Here is a 20873-nt window from a genome sequence, read left to right on the forward strand (position 1 = left end):
ACCTCTGCTTTCTGCCACTATTGATTCAACACACAAGTTGTTTGTAGCCATTGTATCACTGTGTTTGGTTAGTGTGCATGTTACTGTTGGGTTTGTATAGCCCAGATAGGTAACACCACTTAAGATCTAAGTAGGCTAAGTGACTAGAAATAGAGGGTGTTAGGTATGGCACATCTAAGATTTTTACCTTAAATTAAGTCTATTTGACCTGATCAACCTTGTAGGCTGAGTTAAATTACACTGTGTAAAGTGAACATTATGTCAGAAAAACAGAGAACTAGCTAAAAGCAAATGCCCAGGGTGATCTGATAAGCGAGCAGCTAAACAATCTGGGCTTCATTCAGTTAGCAGCTGTGCAGATAAGAGTGTTTCTGGCTCTGTTTCTTTGCCTGTTGTCTGCATTATCTATACTGGAGCCATCCCTATTACTGCCTCTGTCTCCCTGCAGATCTATGCAGTTCACTTTTGACTGCAGCACATATTGTTGTTGTTTATGAAACCACACAGGAGACACATATACGCCTATAATATAGGTCATAAAATGCAACATTTTTAAAAGCTAAACATATGGGATGATGGTCCACCTTGCAATTATTACTTTATTGCTGCTAAGGAACTGTATGCAATTATGAATAAACATCACTCCACTGCATCAACCAATCCCTGTTCCGCTTAAATGTATTCACAGAGCAGCTGCATGTCTAATTGTTGAGGTGTTTACTGTTTAATGCATGTCCCCTATCCCACTGTAACAGTTTATCAGCTAACTGTATCCTTGTGTACACACCTGATCCGTCCTAGTGATAAAAGCAGACTTTGATCACATCAAGTTAACTAAATGCTCAAATTAGACCTGTGTATATGTTCAAGGGTGATTTTGCCATCCCATATGCACTCAGCCTGTCCTGATGTACATAGACTAAACGCTGCAGAGAGACATGTAAAAATGAAAACTGCGCCTTTAAGGGCAAGTGTGCGAGGCGGAGCCAGTGCGACTTTCGTGTGGTGGAGCTTATATGAAGACATAAGCCTTATTGCTCACTACAATACTTGACTTATCTAAAGTGGCACAGTTTAGCCGGAGCTCCGCCAATTCGCTGGCGTCCTGTCCCTGATACAGTCAGAAGACTATAGACTCAAATCAAACCAAAGAAACCGAGGAGCTATATTTCACCAAAGAGGAGTCTAGGAGTAAGTCAGCGGAGGAGAACTGTGAAGTTATTTAGGTGAGTTCAGAAATTGATTTGAAATGTCTGGTGTTGGCTGCTGTAAGAGCCCATGTCTTGTCTATTGTTTTGTATGTTGGTGCCAGCACGACAGACTCCACTGATTGATGCAACCTGAGCTCCTATTGTGATTATATGTATTTAAAAAAAGAAGTATAATCTAAGCCGTTTAGAGGTGTAAATTGTCTTTAAGCCGACATAACGAAGATTTAAAAAGTCCACATAACACATAAAAGTAACACATTTGTCAACTTTTATTAAGTCTATCTATCCATCTTTTATGATAGGCCGAAATGTTAAATGTTCTATCCCTTACATAACTTTGGCTCGATTGCAAACCTATAACCTGATTTAATTCTTTTATTTAGTCTACAATAGGCTATCTATGTGTATATTTTCCGCTTAAACTAAATGGACATGACAATCAATTCTGTGTCATCAGTACCCGGCCTTGCCAGATAGCTGACTTGTGTGTTGTGGTGTGAGTCACCTGCTTGCTAGAGGGCTTTTAACCATTATTATCTCAATCCGGTAAAGTGAGGGGGTGTGCGCGCTGTTTGCTTGCCGCACAGGTAGAGCGGGTATGGTTGCTCAGAAATGGCTGCAGGGATGTCATGAGCGGGGTGTGAACTCCTTCTTTCAAGGTCTGTGTGTGACTACTACAATCCTGAATCAAAGGCAAACTATCTCCTGATGTTTTACATCACAGTTTACCAATCATCCTCCTCCTTACCAGTAAGCATGGGCCGTGTGTTATCTTCACACTCGCATTGAGCCTGTCCACCTAGGCTATTGTATAGGCCTACACAGAAAGACCAGACTTCACCATATAAAGACTCACATTCTCTGAAATGATCTGATTTAAGTGATTTAAAGAATTCCATCTTAAGAGGGTTAATGCTCTGCATGACTAAACATAATTTGTTTAATTCTGTTGCCTGTAAATGCTCCTCTGGTTAACTGCCAGGATGAACTGTCTTTGCACCTGTTGCAAGAGGAAGCACAAGCTCCCCGGGGTTCATTATCGAGGATCATGTTGCTTCCCATCCCCACCAAACCGAATCGACTGCCCTGGGCATGTGGAGTGCATGCCTTGTTGGGCAGTTTGGCTAATGCTGCTGACCCAGGCTTCCTGTTGTTTTAGAGCTTTGTTTCTCCCCAGCTGTCAGGGTAGCACATAAATTTGGCTCATAGGAGACCAGGAGCGAGGGGGCCATGTTCTTCTCAGTCATCACTCCAACATTATAAGGAGGACAGCTTGTCTCTGGGTGTGCAAGCACCTCTTTTGTGGTTTCCAGAAGAGATGACCACCAGGCCAATGGATGCACCTGTTTTACTGCATTCTGAAAAATAGGACTTATGATAGGGCGCCGGAGCAACAATGCACGGCTGATGTCAGTGAACTCACACATGGTGTACAACAAATACACCTATAGTAGGCACTGTATACTTTATAATAACACTCTCTAAAGTGCCAGAGTTTGTGGCATACTGAACTGGTTAATCCAGTGTGAGTCAAGACATTCAGATCAGATTTTGCGTCCAGTGTATTGCTGACCCCAGAAATATCAATATGCTTCTGGATTTCCTCGCCTCTGAATATTGTACACATTGTTTACTCAGCCCTGACACATACTTGACATGACACAGACATTCAGGTCATTTGACTGGAGGAGTTCTTGCAACATCAGGTATATCTATGGTAACTGGAGGAGCCCCTTCCTCTGTCGTTCAGGACAAGCGAGATTGCAGCACTGGAGTACAGCACAGTCTGTCTATATATATATATATATATATATATATATATATAGAGTTGAAATGTAAAGATAATTCAGTGAGCTGTGAACAATTGTATTTAATTATCAATCTCAACATATGTGTACTGTCAAATAAATCAAAACTGAAGCAACAATTGCTCTCACTGTTTCCACTTTATACAACTCAACTTCTAACTTTTATCTGTCCTCTACTTCAGGCTAGTTTTTGAATAAAGTAGACTTGAAGAATGAACAACAAAACAATCTGTAAATTATAGCAACATGTAACATGACTAACATTTGTTAGTTATTTTGGTCTATCTACTGCTTTTCTGCTTTCTTTGTAAAATACTCTGAACAGAACATTATGAATGATAAAGTGCTCTGTCCTCATCGTGTGTGGGGACATAAGTGACCGGAAATCTTGTCAAACTTTTTGTCAAGCTTTTGTCACCTCTGTCATAGAAGATTGTTGTCTTGTCTTATGAGAGGGAAAAGAATAATAAGCAAAAGGCCTTAACTAAATATTTGGTTTGGTGGGCAGCAGAAAGGGGGAGATGTGTTATTTGCACTATATTTTAATATCAGGTCTTTTTTGCTTCAGTAGAGGATGTGAGCTCTGCTTTCAGAAAGCATTTTTTCAATGTGCTACCTGTTCTGTTTCTCTTCATCTGCTTTTGCTTTCAACCTTCTTTCACTGTCATTCATTGCTGTGTCTTGGCTGTGTTACAGGTACACCAGAAGCAGGGGCAGCCAGCCGGGCGATCTGAGGGTTTCCTGACTTTGATGCGACCCGAGTGCGCCTGGAGCATGTCCACAGTGGGCCTGACTGCCCAGGAGATCTCTTTTCCCATAGAAAACCCCTTCCTGAGGGGCAGCTACTGTCACAGCATGGCCAAACCCTCCTGGAGCTATCGCCATGAGCTGGACAAGTGAGTGTTCAGGTGCCACAACTAGCAGTCCATTAGGGGAAGATTTTTTAGAAAGGGACATTATTTCAAATCTGCATGACATGCTGCACTTTTATGGTTCAGGTCAGTCTGAGATTTATTGCAAATTACGGTGAAATGTTATGTAGCTCTTAAGCTGGTACTAATCTAATGTTTCTTTTATAACAGCTTCTACTTCAGTATGGACACTGCACACACAGATCACAGCTCTCGTGCCCAGCCTAAGGGGCCACCTCCACCGTCTCTAAGTCATGAAAGTAAGTGCATGATCTGTCATTTGCACAGTGCAGGTCTTCTGAAATACCCAAATGCTGCATTGGATGTGTTGTTCCTTTGAATCATCTGCTTCATACTGGATATAGTAAGTGGTTTTCCAGAAATATAGAGAAAGATAGGAGTCCATTGGAGTAGTAAATTGTAATTGTCGTTAAACAACCTTAACAGTTTTATACTGTGCCATTAATGTGATGGGTCTGTTTAATTTTTTTTCTCTCTGACAGGACATAAACACAGTTTCAGCTCACAGAGATTACCTCCTAAGAAATCCCGGCCCTCCCATCTCTCCCTGTCCTGTAGTGCTGAACCATCCACCCCAAGTCCTGCTGATGACGACCAGGTGGTCCCCTCATTCCAGAGGCTCTCAGTGTACGAGTGCAGCAGTCCCCCACAGACCCCAGGCAGATGCTCTAAGCCTCTGCCCCCCATCCCTCCACAAACCGACATCTCCCCTGAGCACGCTGTGGACAGTGAGGTAGAATTTTTTACGAGTTCGGACGACAGCCGCTGCCTGGTGTCTGATCAGTGTCCAAAATCGTCTCCTTTTCGATATGGAGTCCCCAGTCGAAGGAGCTTCAGGGACTGCGGCCAGATTAACTATGCTTACTATGACGGGCCATTAGGACCGCAAAGCCAGAGGAAGCCCCAACAGCAGCATCAAGCTAATCCTCCGCAGGAAGTGCGGGAACAGTGTGAGCAGCAGCGACAGGAACCACCTGAGCCAGTGGTCTGTCAGAGACAGCAGGACAAAGCTCAGAGGAGGCTACGACGATCACACTCTGGCCCAGCTGGATCCTTTAACAAGCCCTCGTTGCTGCGCCTCACGTGCCACAAACGCCACACCCAAAGTATGGATAAGTCTGAGGTGCCACCCCCAATCCCTCCTCGAACAATCAAGACAGGAGACTATCGCCGCTGGTCAGCAGAGGTCTCGTCAGGGGCTTACAGCGATGAGGACAAACCACCCAAGGTACCCCCAAGGGAACCTTTGTCCAGAAGCAGCTCCCGTACCCCCAGCCCCAAGAGCCTCCCAACATACATTAATGGGGTGATGCCCCCCACCCAAAGCTTTGCACCAGATCCTAAGTACGTAAGTTGTCGGGGTTTACAGAGACAGAACAGTGAGGGCTCCCCCTGCATCCTCCCTGTTATGGAGAACGGCAAAAAGGCCAGCACCACACATTACTATCTCTTGCCTCAGCGATTTCTTCGTGTCATTAACAGCCCTGGAGCTCGCAATACAGATGTATCAGACTCAGACTGGGACTGTCACACCAGTGGGAAAGCACATGTGGATTTAGTTTAAAAGGTTTTAGTGGAAGTAGCAGAGGACTCTACTGTAAATGAGCAAAAACCACTTGAAAAATGTTGAAACTGGACACTATCAACCCTCAAACCGCTGCTTTTACCTTCTTTTTTTTTAACCCCTATGTATTCTGAACACACAGGGTGTGTGCGCACTGTAATGAGTTACTGGTAATGTTGGAATAGCTATCACAACCGAGATACTTTATGTAAAAACTGTATCTCTGACCATAGATTGTGGGCAAAATTTAACATTGTAGAGTTTATTTTTGATGTGCTTTTTATTACATGACATTCAATATTGTGCTGTTTTTGTTGATGTGGTACAGTCAGAAGGTACAAGCGGGCCTTGAACCTTGTGTGTTCAGTGTTTTCGGTGTCTGGAAGGTTGAGGATGTTTTGTGAGATGCATTGACGCTGCTTTTGTATCTCACAAGAGACAGGTCAGTAATGTAACCATGTATAACTTAATGTATGAAGTCTAAATACAAGGACAGTTAATTTTTTAACAAAATGAAGGATGCTAGCACACAAATCTCTTTTCTGTTTGCTATTCTATATCAACACGATATGGTTTCCCTGCCTTGATGAAGTTTCAGTTTTACTTAGGCCACTATATCTGTGTAAATGTTGTTTTCCACATGGTATATTTTGTACTAAGATGTGGGTATATTACTGGTAGCTACGCATGTGTGTGTGTGTGTGTGTGTGTGTGTGTGTGTGTGTGTGTGTGTGTGTGTGTGTGTGTGTGTGTGTGTGTGTGTGTGTGTGTGTGTGTGTGTGTGTGTGTGTGTGTGTGTTGGTGAGACTTTATAAAAGACTTTCTACAATTGGTAGAAAACTGTCAACTATACTTGTTACTGTGCTCTGCTTATTTGCAGCACCTGCGTTTGAGTACAGCCCTCTAAAAAGTAATTGCTTTCTTTTAGTGTCCAGGTCTGTTTTGTTGCACAAAAATTGACCTGTTGAACATTAAGGGGAATGAATGTATGCTATCCTTACTGAAATTTTATCAAACAGTTGGAGGAGCTTATTTTTGTCAAGCTGTGATTCATTGCTTGGAACTAATTTGCCTCAAGTACTACTGTACCTCCCTTTTGAAATAAATCATATATTTCACATACTCCCCATTATTAAAGGCAACATCTAAAATTATAATCTACAAAAGGTGAAGTAACAGCTCTATGTGTGACCTGACACACAATTTAAATTCAATTACACTTCAGTTAAGTGTAAGACAAAGTCAATTCTACCCGGATTTCCTTAAATAGAGATTTTAGATCATGCAGATCTTAGATCACGAAGATGTTGGGCTAACCTGTTAATACACACGCATTACACAGACAGTGCAGGGTTTACCTACCTGACACAGACTTTCCTGTTCTGCTCATGCATTCCTGCCTTACATGATTGCAGTAGGTGTGGTCAGAGAGACTTTGGCTGCTGGCAGCCTAGAAAATGTATGCATTTTTGTTGTTGTAGATGATTCAAGAAGCATCAGGATGATATAGTAAATGTAGCACATGTATTGAAGTAACCCTTTGTATCGAACACTGTGTTCAGTTTGGGAAACATAACTGTTAAGGTCAAATATGAAATATACTTTTTCTCTCCCTCCTGCTCACAAAACCTTGCCAACACAATGTTGCTTTTGACTTAAATGTCTGAAAAATGTTTACATCATACACTGATACTATTTAATCTTAAGGTATTCATGTCTTATTAGAAATAATAAAACTGAATGAAGACTAGTTTATTAAGTAATAACTTCTCTGCTGTGGTGAAGACATGCACTGGGAGAATACAGTATGCTGTGTACAGTATTTAACAATTCCATTTGTTATGAATAGTTAAGTATATAGTCTTTAAAAAAGAAAGCAAAATAAAATGAATTATTTATGAACCTGCTATAACCTGTTTCTTGAATCTATCAAGCCTGAAATCTCAACTCAGCTGTTTGACCTGTTTTATCACCCACACACCCTCATGCTGTGCCTTTTTGTGACTGGCCTAGAGAAAGAAGAGTGACTTACAATAGTCGACTGGCAATACATTGTGTACAGTGTATTGCCTTCCTCTTCCTGGTTAAAACACATTCTCCTCCTGCATGACTCGTTAGATGCTCTGTGGTAGCCAGCTTTGTGCCAACAGGTTTTTTAAGCACTTAACAATGTTGCAAGTGTTTTACTCTTGACTTGAGTCCATGTGGTTAGGCATGGAGCCGAAACCACAGTGAGCCACACGAGAATTAGAGGTCAAATCATTACTGATTCAGCTGCAGTTACAATAGCCACCATATAACCTCTCAGCAAGGCAGTAACCATTTCTGTAGGTTTGTTTTTTTTGTTTGTAAGATTTACAATTATTGTCTTAATGGAACAAAAGGCAGCAGTTGGAGCTATTGAGGTCATCTGCAAACCTTTTCACCTGGTTTACTTGTAGGTGAGCTGCTAGGCGACAGCATTGGTGGTGACTATAGCAACTGTGGCTGCACATTTTAAATGTCTGTTGGGGGCAGGAAAGGTCAAGTACCAGATGAATTAACAAAGCGTGTGGTTTGTGAGTAGTGTTTAAGCGACACATTATAGCATGGCTGTGGCACGAAAAGGCATTGTTGTGTTCTAAGCCAGAACTCAGACATGTCACTTGCTTAGACTCCAACTTTTGATTTTACATTAAGCTTTTTTTTTTTTATTAAACTTGGCCAAAAAAACACAAGGGATCATTACAATTCTCTATTAAATTCAGTCACTTTGTGTTCTAAACGGTTTCTGTGGCTGGTTCTTCTTAAACCTTTTGTTTCCTGACTGAGCTTTATTTTGACAACACAACTTAAGTATTGTACTTAAATATGCCATTGGATTTTTTACCATACCTTGGATTTAATTCAGGCATCGAGTATGTGGGACTTAACTTTCAGTTGTAGCAGCTCAACTACATCAAATATATGTTTTGGCCTCAGTTAATTAGATAGAAGTCCTTGGCTGGCAGAGCTGATGGATTAACTAGTGAAAGAAACTTGTTTTAATGATAAGAATTATTACAGTAATTATGATTAATGCCTCATTAATTGCGAAACAGCCTCTGCTGATTAGTCTGCAGTTGTTTCTGTGACTGGCTCTGACATGTCTGCAGTGCTGCAGAGATTGACATTGATCAACAAGAAAATTACATTAAATTCTGCTATAAACAAAGAAGTATGCTGAATAGTAATATAGCATATTTTACAATTTATGCATGATTATTACACTGATGGATTTAACTCTAAGGTCCAGAAATTGAAATTGAGTATCAAGCAGCTATACTGTTGTAGCCTACTTTTATACACACAACAAAAAAGTCAGACACTAAATAGTTTAATGCAACCTTTGTCTTCAATAGTAATGTACTATAAAATAAGGCTATATGGGGGCAAATTTAATTGGTTTGACCTTTAACAGTCAGAAAAACTTCCTCTTCACATTTTAGGTTAGGTGCTTAACAACATACGTATCCAGGTTAATGCAATTCACACAACATCCCATTCCTAATCTATCTATAAAACATCTGCATTTGTATTCTACATTCAACAATATGCTATTTTTTAGAAACTCCTTGTGAGTGAAAAGGGGTAGTTAACAGTACAATGATCTCAGGCTATTGTGGCAGTGTCACAGAATACCTGACAAATAATGAGAATCTGAGCCGAGAAAAACCTTTGGCCAGTTAAAATGTATGTATGTAGACAAAATGTGGAGAATATTCATCTTATCATAAATGGTGTAGTAAAAATGTTCTTAACAGTGAATTCAAAATTGCTATTCTTGGAATATTACTAGCTATGCTCGCTCGTATATCAGTTATATATAAATATACTTTTGGTTATAGCAAGAAAATGCATATCTGCAATCTGTCATATGTTCAAGAGGCAAGAGAAGTAGAGTTTGTAAATTCTATGTTGGCTTCTTCTGCGTATTTTGATTCCCATCTGATTTACCAAAAAAACATGCAGCAAGATAACCGGAAAAATCTGCTAATTAATTCCATTGCATGCACCGCCTTTTCTTTTGCTGTGACTTTTCTTATCATTTGCTATGAGGGGTGGACAGAGTTGTAAATATTTAACTTAGACTGAAGTGCTGCTGGTTAAATTTTACTCAGGTCAGATTACTTGTAAAGAAAGTATAGTACATCAAGGGAAGGTAAACAAATTGGTCACAAGTGTTTCTTCTGAGTCAGCCACTTGTACACAAACAGCCATCAATGAATCAGATGGAAAGACATCAATGAACTGTTTATTACTGTTGAGGACCAGCAGCAGGGATGTGCACTAGCATTTCAAGGTACAGTGGCACAGTTCAAAAAAGAGATCTCAATGCCAGTATCCCAAAGATCAACAGGAACAATAATATTGGACTCTTACAGTACTGATAAAGCTGTTATTACCTGATGCGACAGTATACATTTCCAATTCTACAACAGGAAAGAGGTTGTCACTGCTGAGGTTGATTAAACAATGAGACATTTTTCACATCACTCTCATTCGCTTTAAAGATCATAAACAATTGTATTAAACTGTCTATCTCTCTATTCACATATGGCAATGGTAAAGCATAATTTAAATGAGTGTGTGTATGACATCTAGTGTCAGGATATTGTACTGACATTGAGGGATATTGACAAGCCACCATTACCCTATTTGGCTTAGCAGGGATAGTGAACATGAATTTCACTAATGGACACAAATACAGGAACTCTAGATGCTAATTTAAAAAACAACACCTTTTTGGCACGGTTGAGGTAGCATTTTGCATGGCTACTGTATTTGTTTCCATATCATTGGACAGATGTTTCTAATCATGCATTACCTATGTATTTGAATGCTATAGATTATTGGATGTATCACAGAGATGTTGTGTTATCAAAACATATTACTAACTGCTATGGCAAGTACATATTGCAGATATTAGTCAAAGTCTGAGAACTGGTAGGTTGGCACAGCCCATTGCATTTTCTTGAATACCAAAAACACTCACATCTCAACATCAACGTGCTCCAAACCCAATGCCAACATTGATAAAAAATACACTCATCTAAGCCACCTTGAAAATATTTAAATCACATTTTATTCTTACTATCAGTTTACTCCTGGTTGCTATTGCATCTACGTGAATTCAAAACATGTTCTAAATTTTGTATGTATGATGAGGACATCAGTTCTGAAACAAACCCTGGGCAAGAGTTTCAGGAAGGTTTTTTTTTTTTTTACATTTCTGACCTTGTGTTTCTCATTACTGCAGAGCAGCATTGCTCATGTAGTGAGGTGTGATTAACTGGAGTCTGAATAGACATTGGATTTTTATATAAGGGCACAATAGGCTACAGTAAATTACAATAAATATAAATAAAGTCATACATATAACAAATTACTAGTATATGACATCATGTGCAATATAATGTTGGTAGCTCATACTGATCTGTAATTTGCTTTATTGCTAGCATGGAAAACAATTGTATTTAAAAAAAAATTTGCTGTCTGTAGCCTTTATCTAGGGTTGGTGTTCAAAACCTCTGGACACAAGAATGATTACATATTAATAACATTTTAACTAAAATATTACATGTATCTGTCCTTGAACTTCAGAAGACTTCCAGAGGTACTGTATGTAATACCAGACTAGACTGCAATTGGGTGTCAACATTTTTTAGATGTGGCCTAAAACCTTTGATGTGTAAGTGCCTGCAAATCCCAAGTTGTGATCTCCTGGGGAAAAGAACATGAAATATTGAAATTGCAAATGTTAGAGTCCTTGCGGATCAATTGTTTGGCAGATCAGTGCTTACTAAAAAAACAGACCAGAACACACCTGTATCAGAGAAGTCAAAGAAATCTTCCTCAAAGGCAGACAGTCTTCTTTTGTAGGAGTTGCTTCTTCTCCTAAAAGAGACAGTTCCTTTAGTTTCCCATGGCAATGTTTGTAACTTTATGATTGCAGGCAACAAGAAACAACATTTGTTGACTATTTGCATATTACTATATAGGAAGATGCATGTTGGGCATCACAACCCACCAAACGCGCATATGTCTCTTTTTGACAATGACAGCAATGACAATGATAATCAAGAGCAGGAGTGCTGCTGCCAATGAGCCAAAGAGTGCACCATAGAAACCTGGACCTCGACGGAAGAGGTCACACTGTGGGCCATAAAACTGCTGGAGGCTAGACTCGAAGCACCTGGATTAAAAGGCCATGAGAGGGAAAAGTTACTAAAAAAAAAAAACATTAGGAGCAAAATATAATATTTAAGGTCCTTGCAATTAAGATAAAAAACTGATGTTTTTGCTTACCTACATGTTGGCCCTTTGTGAATGTTATTGTGACATTCTCCATGTTGATGACAGTAATCAGGGTTTGTTTTGCAAGGTCCAATACACTGCCATTGACCGTTAATAATCTCAGCAGTGTAATTAGCAAAATGAGAGCAGTTTACAAAAGGCTTTAGATCTGTGATATCTGATTGATAAAAAAGTGATGTATTTAGCATTTTGTAAAAGTACCATAATACAAATATAGAATTGTTGACATATATTGAAAGAAGAAACACTGACAGTGTAAAGCAACAATAAGTTAAGTACGCACATTTATAACTGACAGAGTACACTTACTTGTAATCTCAGGTGGCTGGAAGGTGAATCCATTTAACTGCACAGCTGAATTATTAAAGGCCTGAGATATATTTTTGAGGTTACTTGTGTCATTCAAGATATTAACCAACACTCCATCAAGCTGAGTGTTGACAAATTGGATTTGAGTTTCATTGTTTGGATAGATGTACTCAGCCACGCTCTCTGCAACAACACTTCCTGGTCTACAGTTGAAAAATAGAAAGATATTACCAAAAACCTGTGTGTACTTGATTAAAGAGTAATTTAAATAATTGTATCAGTAAAGTTGAAATGAAAACCTACGATAACTTGATGACTTGTACTTTTTTAAAGGTTTCTGGATCTGCTTCTTTGCATAGCCCTTCAAGCTACAACACAGGACAGATGTTATTATAGCATGGTTATGACAATAAATAAAAAGACATTAACATAAAAAACAGTATAGAGCAAAACACAAATGATAAAAAGGAGCTTTATATAGTATCACTTATTGCCTGGTAAATAATAAGTATAACAATAAGTAAGTTATACGACATGAATAAATACTAAATACTACTATCATTAAGTCATGCAACAATGAAAAAAATATTTACCTCCCGTTCTAATTTCTCAATGAATTCTAATGATTGAGGTGAGCTTAGATCATTATAAGCCGGCTCAAAAGTGATTTGAATTTTCAAAGTAAAATTTGCTTTTTCGAGTTGGAATTGCTCCGGAATCTGCAAAACATGATGAAACCATTAAATTGACATTGCAAAAATATTATAGACACTGCAATAACATTTTACATTCAACACTGAGGTAAGAAATATCAGTGCCAAAATCAGACACAATTTTAACATACTGCTAAAATGCAATAACCTATCTCTGCTTTCAATATTTTTCTTCAGTTTTTAGAATATTTTGAAGACCTGTATTTGGGTATGAAAAATCTCACCAATATGAACAGAGGTGTCGTTCTGTCCAAAAGTGCAGAAATCTCCAAAGACAAAATCTTGACATTGGCAGTGACATCTTCCAAGTGTCACGTTGAATTTACAGGTACCCCCGATACACTGACAGTCCTTACACTGAGGAGTTGTAGATAATGTTGAAAACAGTGACAGTAGTAGATGTTTGAGTGAAATGAGTAGTTAGTGGAGGGACTGTAGAGGGTGAACTTGGTAAAACCTCTGTATTTGTGGGGAAATTGATTGTTGTTGTCAGTTCATCAGTCTTGGTAGTTGTTTTTCCATTTGTGGCAAGGGTAGAGGCTGTTAATTCTGTTGTTGCCATGGGTGTTATCCTAGTCACAGATGAAGATCGTTGCTCTATCGATGAGAACATTGTTGTAGATGTTCCTTGGCTACTTAAAGGGAGCAGAGTTGTGCTGGTTCCTGTTGGTGTTGTTTCACTGTTTTGGTCAGAAGATGTTTGAGTGAAATGAGTAATTAGTGGAGGGACTGTAGAGGGCGAACTTGGTGAGACCTCTGTAATTGTGCGGGAATTTATTGTTGTTGTCGGATGATCAGTCTTGGTAGATGTTTTTCCATTTGTAGCAAGGGTAGAGGCTGTGAATTCTGTTGTTTCCATGTGTGTTATCCTCGTCACAGATGAAGATCGTTGCTCTGTCGATGAGGACATTGTTGTAGATGTGCCTTGGCCACTTAAAGGAGGCATAGTTGTTCTGGTTCCTGTTGGTGTTGTTTCACTGTTTTGGTCAGAAGATGTTTGAGTGAAATGAGTAGTTAGTGGAGGGACTGTAGAGGAGTGAACTTGGTGAGACCTCTGTATTTGTGCGGGAATTTATTGTTGTTGTCGGATGATCAGTCTTGGTAGTTGTTTTTCCAGTTGTTGCAAGGGTTGAGGTTGTTAATTCTGTTGTTGCCATGGGTGTTATCATCGTTACAGATGAAGATCGTTGCTCTATCGATGAGGACATTGTTGTAGATGTTCCTTGGCTAGTTAAAGGGAGTTGACTTGTGCTGGTTCCTGTTGGTGTTGTTTCACTGTTTTGGTCAGAAGATGTTTGAGTGAAATGAGTAGTTAGTGGAGGGACTGTAGAGGAGGAACTTGGTGAGACCTCTGTATTTGTGCGGGAATTGATTGTTGTTGTCGGTTGATCACTCTTGGTAGTTGTTTTTCCAGTTGTTGCAAGGGTAGAGGCTGTTAATTCTGTTGTTGCCATGGGTGTTATCATTGTCACAGATGAAGATTGTTGCTCTATCGATGAGGACATTATTGTAGATGTTCCTTGGCTACTTAAAGGGAGCATAGTTGTGCTGGTTCCTGTTGGTGTTGTTTCACTGTTTTGGTCAGAAGATGTTCGAGTGAAATGAGTAGTTAATGGAGGGACTGTAGAGGGCGAACTTGGTGAGACCTCTGTATTTGTGCGGGAATTGATTGTTGTTGTCGGTTGATCAGTCTTGGTAGTTGTTTTTCCATTTGTGGCAAGGGTAGAGGCTGTTAATTCTGTTGTTGCCATGGGTGTTATCCTCGTCACAGATGAAGATTGTTGCTCTATCGATGAGGACATTGTTGTAGATGTTCCTTGGCTACTTAAAGGGAGCAGAGTTGTGCTGGTTCCTGTTGGTGTTGTTTCACTGTTTTGGTCAGAAGATGTTTGAGTGAAATGAGTAGTTAGTGGAGGGACTGTAGAGGGCGAACTTGGTGAGACCTCTGTATTTGTGTGGGAATTGATTGTTGTTGTCGGTTGATCAGTCTTGGTAGTTGTTTTTCCATTTGTGGCAAGGGTAGAGGCTGTGAATTCTGTTGTTTCCATGGGTGTTATCCTCGTCACAGATGAAGATTGTTGCTCTGTCGATGAGGACTTTGTTGTAGATGTTCCTTGGGTACTTAAAGGGAGCAGAGTTGTGCTGGTTCCTGTTGGTGTTGTTTCACTGTTTTGGTCAGAAGATGTTTGAGTGAAATGAGTAGTTAGTAGAGGGACTGTAGAAGAGGAACTTGGTGAGACCTCTGTATTTGTGCGGGAATTGATTGTTGTTGTCGGTTGATCAGTCTTGGTAGTTGTTTTTCCAGTTGTTGCAAGGGTTGAGGTTGTTAATTTTGTTGTTGACATGGGTGTTATCCTCGTCACAGATGAAGATCGTTGCTCTATCGATGAGGACATTGTTGTAGATGTTCCTTGGGTACTTAAAGGAAACAGAGTTGTGCTGGTTCCCGTTGGTGTTGTTTCACTGTTTTGGTCAGAAGATGTTTGAGTAAAATTAGTAGTTAATGGAGGGACTGTAGAGGGCGAACTTGGTGAGACCTCTGTATTTGTGCGGGAATTGATTGTTGTTGTCGGTTGATCAGTCTTGCTAGTTGTTTTTCCATTTGTGGCAAGGGTAGAGGCTGTTAATTCTGTTTTTGCCGTGGGTGTTATCATTGTCACAGATGAAGATTGTTGCTCTATCGATGAAGACATTGTTGTAGATGTTCCTTGGCTACTTAAAGGGGCATAGTTGTGCTTGTTCCTGTTGGTGTTGGCTCACTGTTTTGGTCAGAAGATGTTTGAGTGAAATGAGTAGTTGGTGGAGGGACTGTAGAGGGTGAACTTGGTGAGACCTCTGTATTTGTGCGGGAATTGATTATTGTTGTCGATTGATCAGTCTTGGTAGTTGTTTTTCCATTTGTGGCAAGGGTAGAGGCTGTTAATTCTGTTGTTGCCATGGGTGTTATCCTCGTCACAGATGAAGATTGTTGCTCTATCGATGAGGAGGTTGTTGTAGATGTTCCTTGGCTACTTAAAGGGAGCAGAGTTGAGATGGTTCCTGCTGGTGTTGTTTCACTGTTTTGGTCAGAAGATGTTTGAGTGAAATGAGTAGTTAGTGGAGGGAATGTAGAGTGTGAATTTGGTAAAACCTCAGTATTTGTGGGGAAATTGATTGTTGTGAATTGATCAGTCTTGGTAGTTGTTTTTTTATTTTTGGTGAGTGTTGAAGTTGAGGCTGTTGATTCCATTTTTTCTGCAGGTGTCACAGTCGTAACAGATGTAGATTGTTGCTCTGATGATGAAGACATTATTTTTGTAGCTGTTTCCTGGCTAGGCAATGAAGTTAGTCTGGTGCCTTTTTGTGTTTCACTTTTGTGTTCAGGTGTTTTAGTGAAATTGGTTGTCAAAGTTGTGCTATTTGTATGATACTCAGCAGATGTGCGGTTAATTATGATTTGCTGCAATTCTTGTGATTGAGTCCCATATTGTTGGTCTGCTACCTGTGGTTTCCTCCATGTTTTGATAGGTTGATCTTGGTTTGCATTTTGATCTCCTGTTAAACAAGACAATATTTGTGCATTATAAATGCATTCATCAATGCACATCACAGCAACTTGCATCACCATTTAAGTTACATCAAACTTTAACATGAATTTAACCCTTTCTTTTGTCTTTTCATTGTTTTAACATTTCATTGGAACTATCCCCACATTCTTAGTAAATTCTGTTTTTTGTCAGCATTGTTTATCTTTAGTCATACATAGGCTGGTCTTTACACTTTAATACATATATACAGTAATAATAACTAAGCTCACAAAAATGAAAATCCATTCAACCAACGTTAAATAGGCTATATTTTACTTATTGCAGCCAAATATCTAATGGTAAAGTTTGTATTCTTACACAGATCAGTTTCTTCAATTATTAACTAACATGCTAGTCAATATACAGTCATCAGTTATTTCTCGTTTATGTGATCTGTATAGTTTTCATGGACTAAGATTGTACACATGAAAAAACGTGGTCTAATCCTGAGATGATGTGTGGTTTTTAAAAATTAACTGAAAACTGTAAGAACGTCTAGGTATAAAGATTTTTGACAGTAATATAAGCGATGACTTGGCTCTTAGAAGGGGTTGTGAAAAAGCTTCCTAAAATGCATCCAATAAATAATTATTTCAGGTGACCTATAAAGAAAATAACCAAAAAACATGAAAATAACTCATATTGAGCACAAAAACCCTTTAACTATTATGTGAGGATTAGTGTGCTTATTAACAGCAAGGAGTAGAATCATTGTATTTGTACTTTCTGCATTTGAAGCTGTGGTGGAGAGAAGGTCACTGAACAAATTGTTATCTACAGTATCATTGATAACCCTGACCACCCAGTCCAGGCCACACTGGTACAACAGGGGACTACCTTCTCTAAGAGGCTCTGACAGCTTCGGTGTCGCACTGACCGCTACAAGAAATCATTCTTACCACAGGCAATAAAACTTTTTAACACTTCATCACTGAGTGTTAGATAAGACTCATATACATTACAATACTGCACTAATTAGAACTTGCACAAACATAGGTTTTACTTACATCTTTATCTTTGAGGATGTTGATTGACTTGGAGGCAGCCACATCTGGCTGCAGATGTTTTGCCTTATGTGTTTAGGATTGTGGTTGACTTTGAAAAATTTGCTGTGTCAGTTTTTTTATGTTTTTGGTGTTTTTCCGTATTTTGTGTTTGTATGTACTGTATGTGTGGTTGTACTGCTGCCTGTCTTGGCCAGGACACTCTTGAAAAAGAGATTTTTAATCTCAATGAGTCTCTTCCTGGTTAAATAAAGGTAAAATAAAAAAAATAAAAATTATAAATACTATTTAAGTAGTTGTACATTTTCATTCCCAACTTGTATATGTTTGTACATTCTTTCCTTAGTATTTATCTTTATTTTTTCAATATTTGTTATTGTATTCTATCCTATTTATTATTTTCATGTATATTCTGTATGTGTGCTCTGTGTCTGATATTTTGCTGCTGTAGCACTGAAATTTCCCAATTTGAGATCAATAAAAGTCTATCTATTAATTGCAGTTATTCTTGAAGGATTGTCAGGACTAAATGTATCATGTGAATTTGAATGGCAATGTATATACTGTCAAATGATATCAGTGTGAAGAGAGTTGCATTCAAAATAATGCGTACGTTGATAGGAGTATAGGCTCACCTGGTTTTGGAATAAAGAATTACAGAAATCACAGACTTACCTCTTTTTTGTGTAAAGAACACAGATAATGCCAGCACGATGACCACAAAAGTAAGGATTATAAGAATGGTGGAAAGCCTCCTCCAATTACAGGATCCCAAATAAATCCACTTTCTCATTTCCCCCTCCATTCAGGTAATCATCCAAAAGAAGATGAAATATTTCAACTGCAGCTGAAATGTCTTTCACTCCATAAACATGTACAATGAGGCAGAATAACTAAGATGTTCTGTAAGTTTCAGTCTTTTAGTATACTTCCAATAATCTCTCCTGATAAACGTCTGCGAATTGGCAGTTAAGTGTGATCCTGTTGGCAGTTGTATGCCATATAAACATGTGTCTATCAGTATCAAATCTACTCTATGTGTCATTAATTATCAACTTGTAAAAAGAGGTTGTTAATGATGTAGTGCCCTCCCTAGGCAAACTTTTTTATGTATTGTGGCAAAGGTGCTACAGGGATTTTCGAATTTCCCTTAAAGTACACCCACACCCTGTACATGCTTTTTACAAAGGTCCAGATCACTGTGACGTTGAAGCAGACTAAGGACTAAGGCATGAGTGGGTGGGATGGGGTTTGGTGCGAATCTAGCAAGAAAAGACTTATTACTTAATATTAACCACTATTAATTGTCAATGACACCAGTGATGTTTAATATACACTTGTCAGACAATTACTGAAATCTTGCATACACTTACTAAAAGCAAGACTGCATTTTATTTGAATATGTTAGTTATATAGCAATAGTCATTTTTCTTCCAAAATAATGAAATAATAATAAAATGCTTTCTTTGGCAAAAAAATAAAAAATTACGCCCCAAGGTACTTTTCCAACAAGCCATTTGTTTTGTGCTTACTGAGTTATGCACAGCATTACTAAGAAATTAATGCCTCAGGATCCCCCAGTCAGAGATGATTAATGTGGCTCGGGAAGGGGAAGTTTGGTGTCCCCTGCTTGAGCTGCTGCCCCCGCAACCCAGGATAAGTGGTTGAAGATCGATGGACGGATTATTGATATATACAGTATATTATGGAGTTATATTCCTATCTTTATTCAAGAGCGCATTCTTTCAATTTGAGAGCATTTCTCACTGATATTACGTTCAGATTTTGTAATAATTTCCCTCAAAACCTTGCTCTCACACTCAAATAGTCACTGCTCGCGCTTGGATTTGCTCTGCTTGTGCTCAAACTTTCTGCTTGGACTCAGATATGTTGTTCTATGGACAGATTTTCTGCTCTCAGCTTTGGCCCTTTTCCTCGCACTCAGGCTGATTCTGCGCACTTACAAATCTTCTCCTCTCGGATCTCTCCTGCGCGCTCAGATTTTTTAGTGTTACAGTCCTATCAAAATTCCCCAACCAATAGAATGCCAGGTGTAGTGTTGACCAATGAAATGATCCCTGCCGGTTGAGGGTGCGTTTGTTTTATGTTAGAACGTCTGTTGCGGACAACTGTAACCGAGTTTATGTTGTCCATTGCTTTATTATTAGTATATGTCAACAATGTGCACAGAATGGTTGACGCTCTTTCACCTGCACCCATCAAATTCAACTTCAGTCATATGTCGTTCAATCTAGCTAAATTATAAAGAAAATCTAATTGTTTATGGACATCAAGCTAGGCTATATGCTAGCGCCATATGCTACGTGCTTAATTTATGTTACTCACCCTCATAGTTCTGGACCTAACTTGATATGTCCCACTTCAAAGCTTTCTCCCATTTCCTGATGGGTGCAGGTGAAAGAGCGGCGACCATTCTGTGCACATTGTTGACATATACTAATAATAAGGAGATGGACAAAAGGGGTAAATAAACTCAGTCCGCAACAGACGTTCTAACGTAAAACAAATGCACCAGGGATACATTCATTGAGCAGAAAATCTGTTCACAGAACAACATATCTGAGTCCAAGCAGAAAGATGGAGCACAAGCAGAGCAAATCCAAGTGCGAGCAGTGACTATTTGAGTGTGAGAGCAAGGTTTTGAGGGAAATTATTACAAAATCTGAAAGTAATATCAGTGAGAAACGCTCTCAAATTGAAAGAATGCACTCTTGAATAAAGATAGGAATATAACTCCATAGTACTGTCTTACAGGACTGAGGTAGCCTAGGTTTATACCGAAAAGTGTAACTGGATTTTATCTATCAGCGGTGTGGTATTCTGTTCATATGTTATAGATCTTATGTAAAATCAACAACCAATAATTTGTTCAATCCTGTAAATCTAACTACAAAAATAGTTATGAGTATAGGTGTTATTAGTATCTATTATTCATTTTAGTATTATATGCATGCATTGTTTTTTTTCCTTATACACGATTATTGAAATAGTTGTATTGCAAAAAATCTGGCAAATGGTATTTTATTGGCTATGTTGTTGACATTTATTTTAATCCAATATTTACTTACTGTTGCAATCAGCTGGACATGATGCAGAGGGGCACGTGACTCAATCTTTCGGAATGTTACATTGAGCAACATATTGATAATATAATCAGTTGTATTGAATAGCCATGCTATAAATAGACTGTCAAACATGATCCCAACAAGTGTAATAAACTATCTCAGTAGCAACAGGAATAACTGAGCTGTGACAAGGTTAAACAAATACATATTCTCTTGATCTTGAAGCCACAAGAGGTTTGGGCTCTCCACACCTCTGTTTGCTTATTAGAAAATCTTTTCTGAAATGCCACGTAACAAAACAAAAACAGAATATTTCCTGCTCACTATGTCATTCAATCTTTTCA

At 38.9% G+C, this 20873-nt stretch overlaps 2 protein-coding genes across 3 annotated transcripts; one reads left to right on the top strand and one right to left on the bottom strand.

Moving 5' to 3' along the window:
* Window positions 1-1023: 1023 nt before the first annotated feature.
* errfi1a (ERBB receptor feedback inhibitor 1a) lies at window positions 1024-7417 on the top strand. 2 transcript variants are annotated; one of them, XM_078248812.1, is made up of 4 exons: window positions 1024-1226; window positions 3716-3915; window positions 4102-4190; window positions 4434-7417. In XM_078248812.1, exons 2-4 carry the CDS (start codon window positions 3770-3772, stop codon window positions 5513-5515), a joined length of 1317 nt encoding a protein of 438 aa, XP_078104938.1. In that variant the 5' UTR covers window positions 1024-1226; window positions 3716-3769; the 3' UTR covers window positions 5516-7417. The 2 variants fall into 2 exon arrangements, with proteins under 2 accessions (XP_078104938.1, XP_078104939.1); XM_078248813.1 differs by lacking the exons at window positions 1024-1226; window positions 3716-3915 and adding an exon at window positions 3923-4017.
* Window positions 7418-9847: 2430 nt separating this feature from the next.
* LOC144516095 (mucin-3A) lies at window positions 9848-13293 on the bottom strand (the record flags this gene model as incomplete). Its single annotated transcript, XM_078247301.1, has 9 exons — window positions 9848-11257; window positions 11361-11431; window positions 11565-11729; window positions 11843-12008; window positions 12161-12363; window positions 12464-12528; window positions 12754-12879; window positions 12949-12956; window positions 13098-13293. Coding segments are annotated over 9 exons (1059 nt in total), but the record flags the coding sequence as incomplete, so codon positions are not given.
* Window positions 13294-20873: the final 7580 nt, after the last annotated feature.

Source organism: Sander vitreus, chromosome 4 (assembly GCF_031162955.1).
Source record: "Sander vitreus isolate 19-12246 chromosome 4, sanVit1, whole genome shotgun sequence".
Taxonomy (NCBI): Eukaryota; Metazoa; Chordata; class Actinopteri; order Perciformes; family Percidae; genus Sander; species Sander vitreus.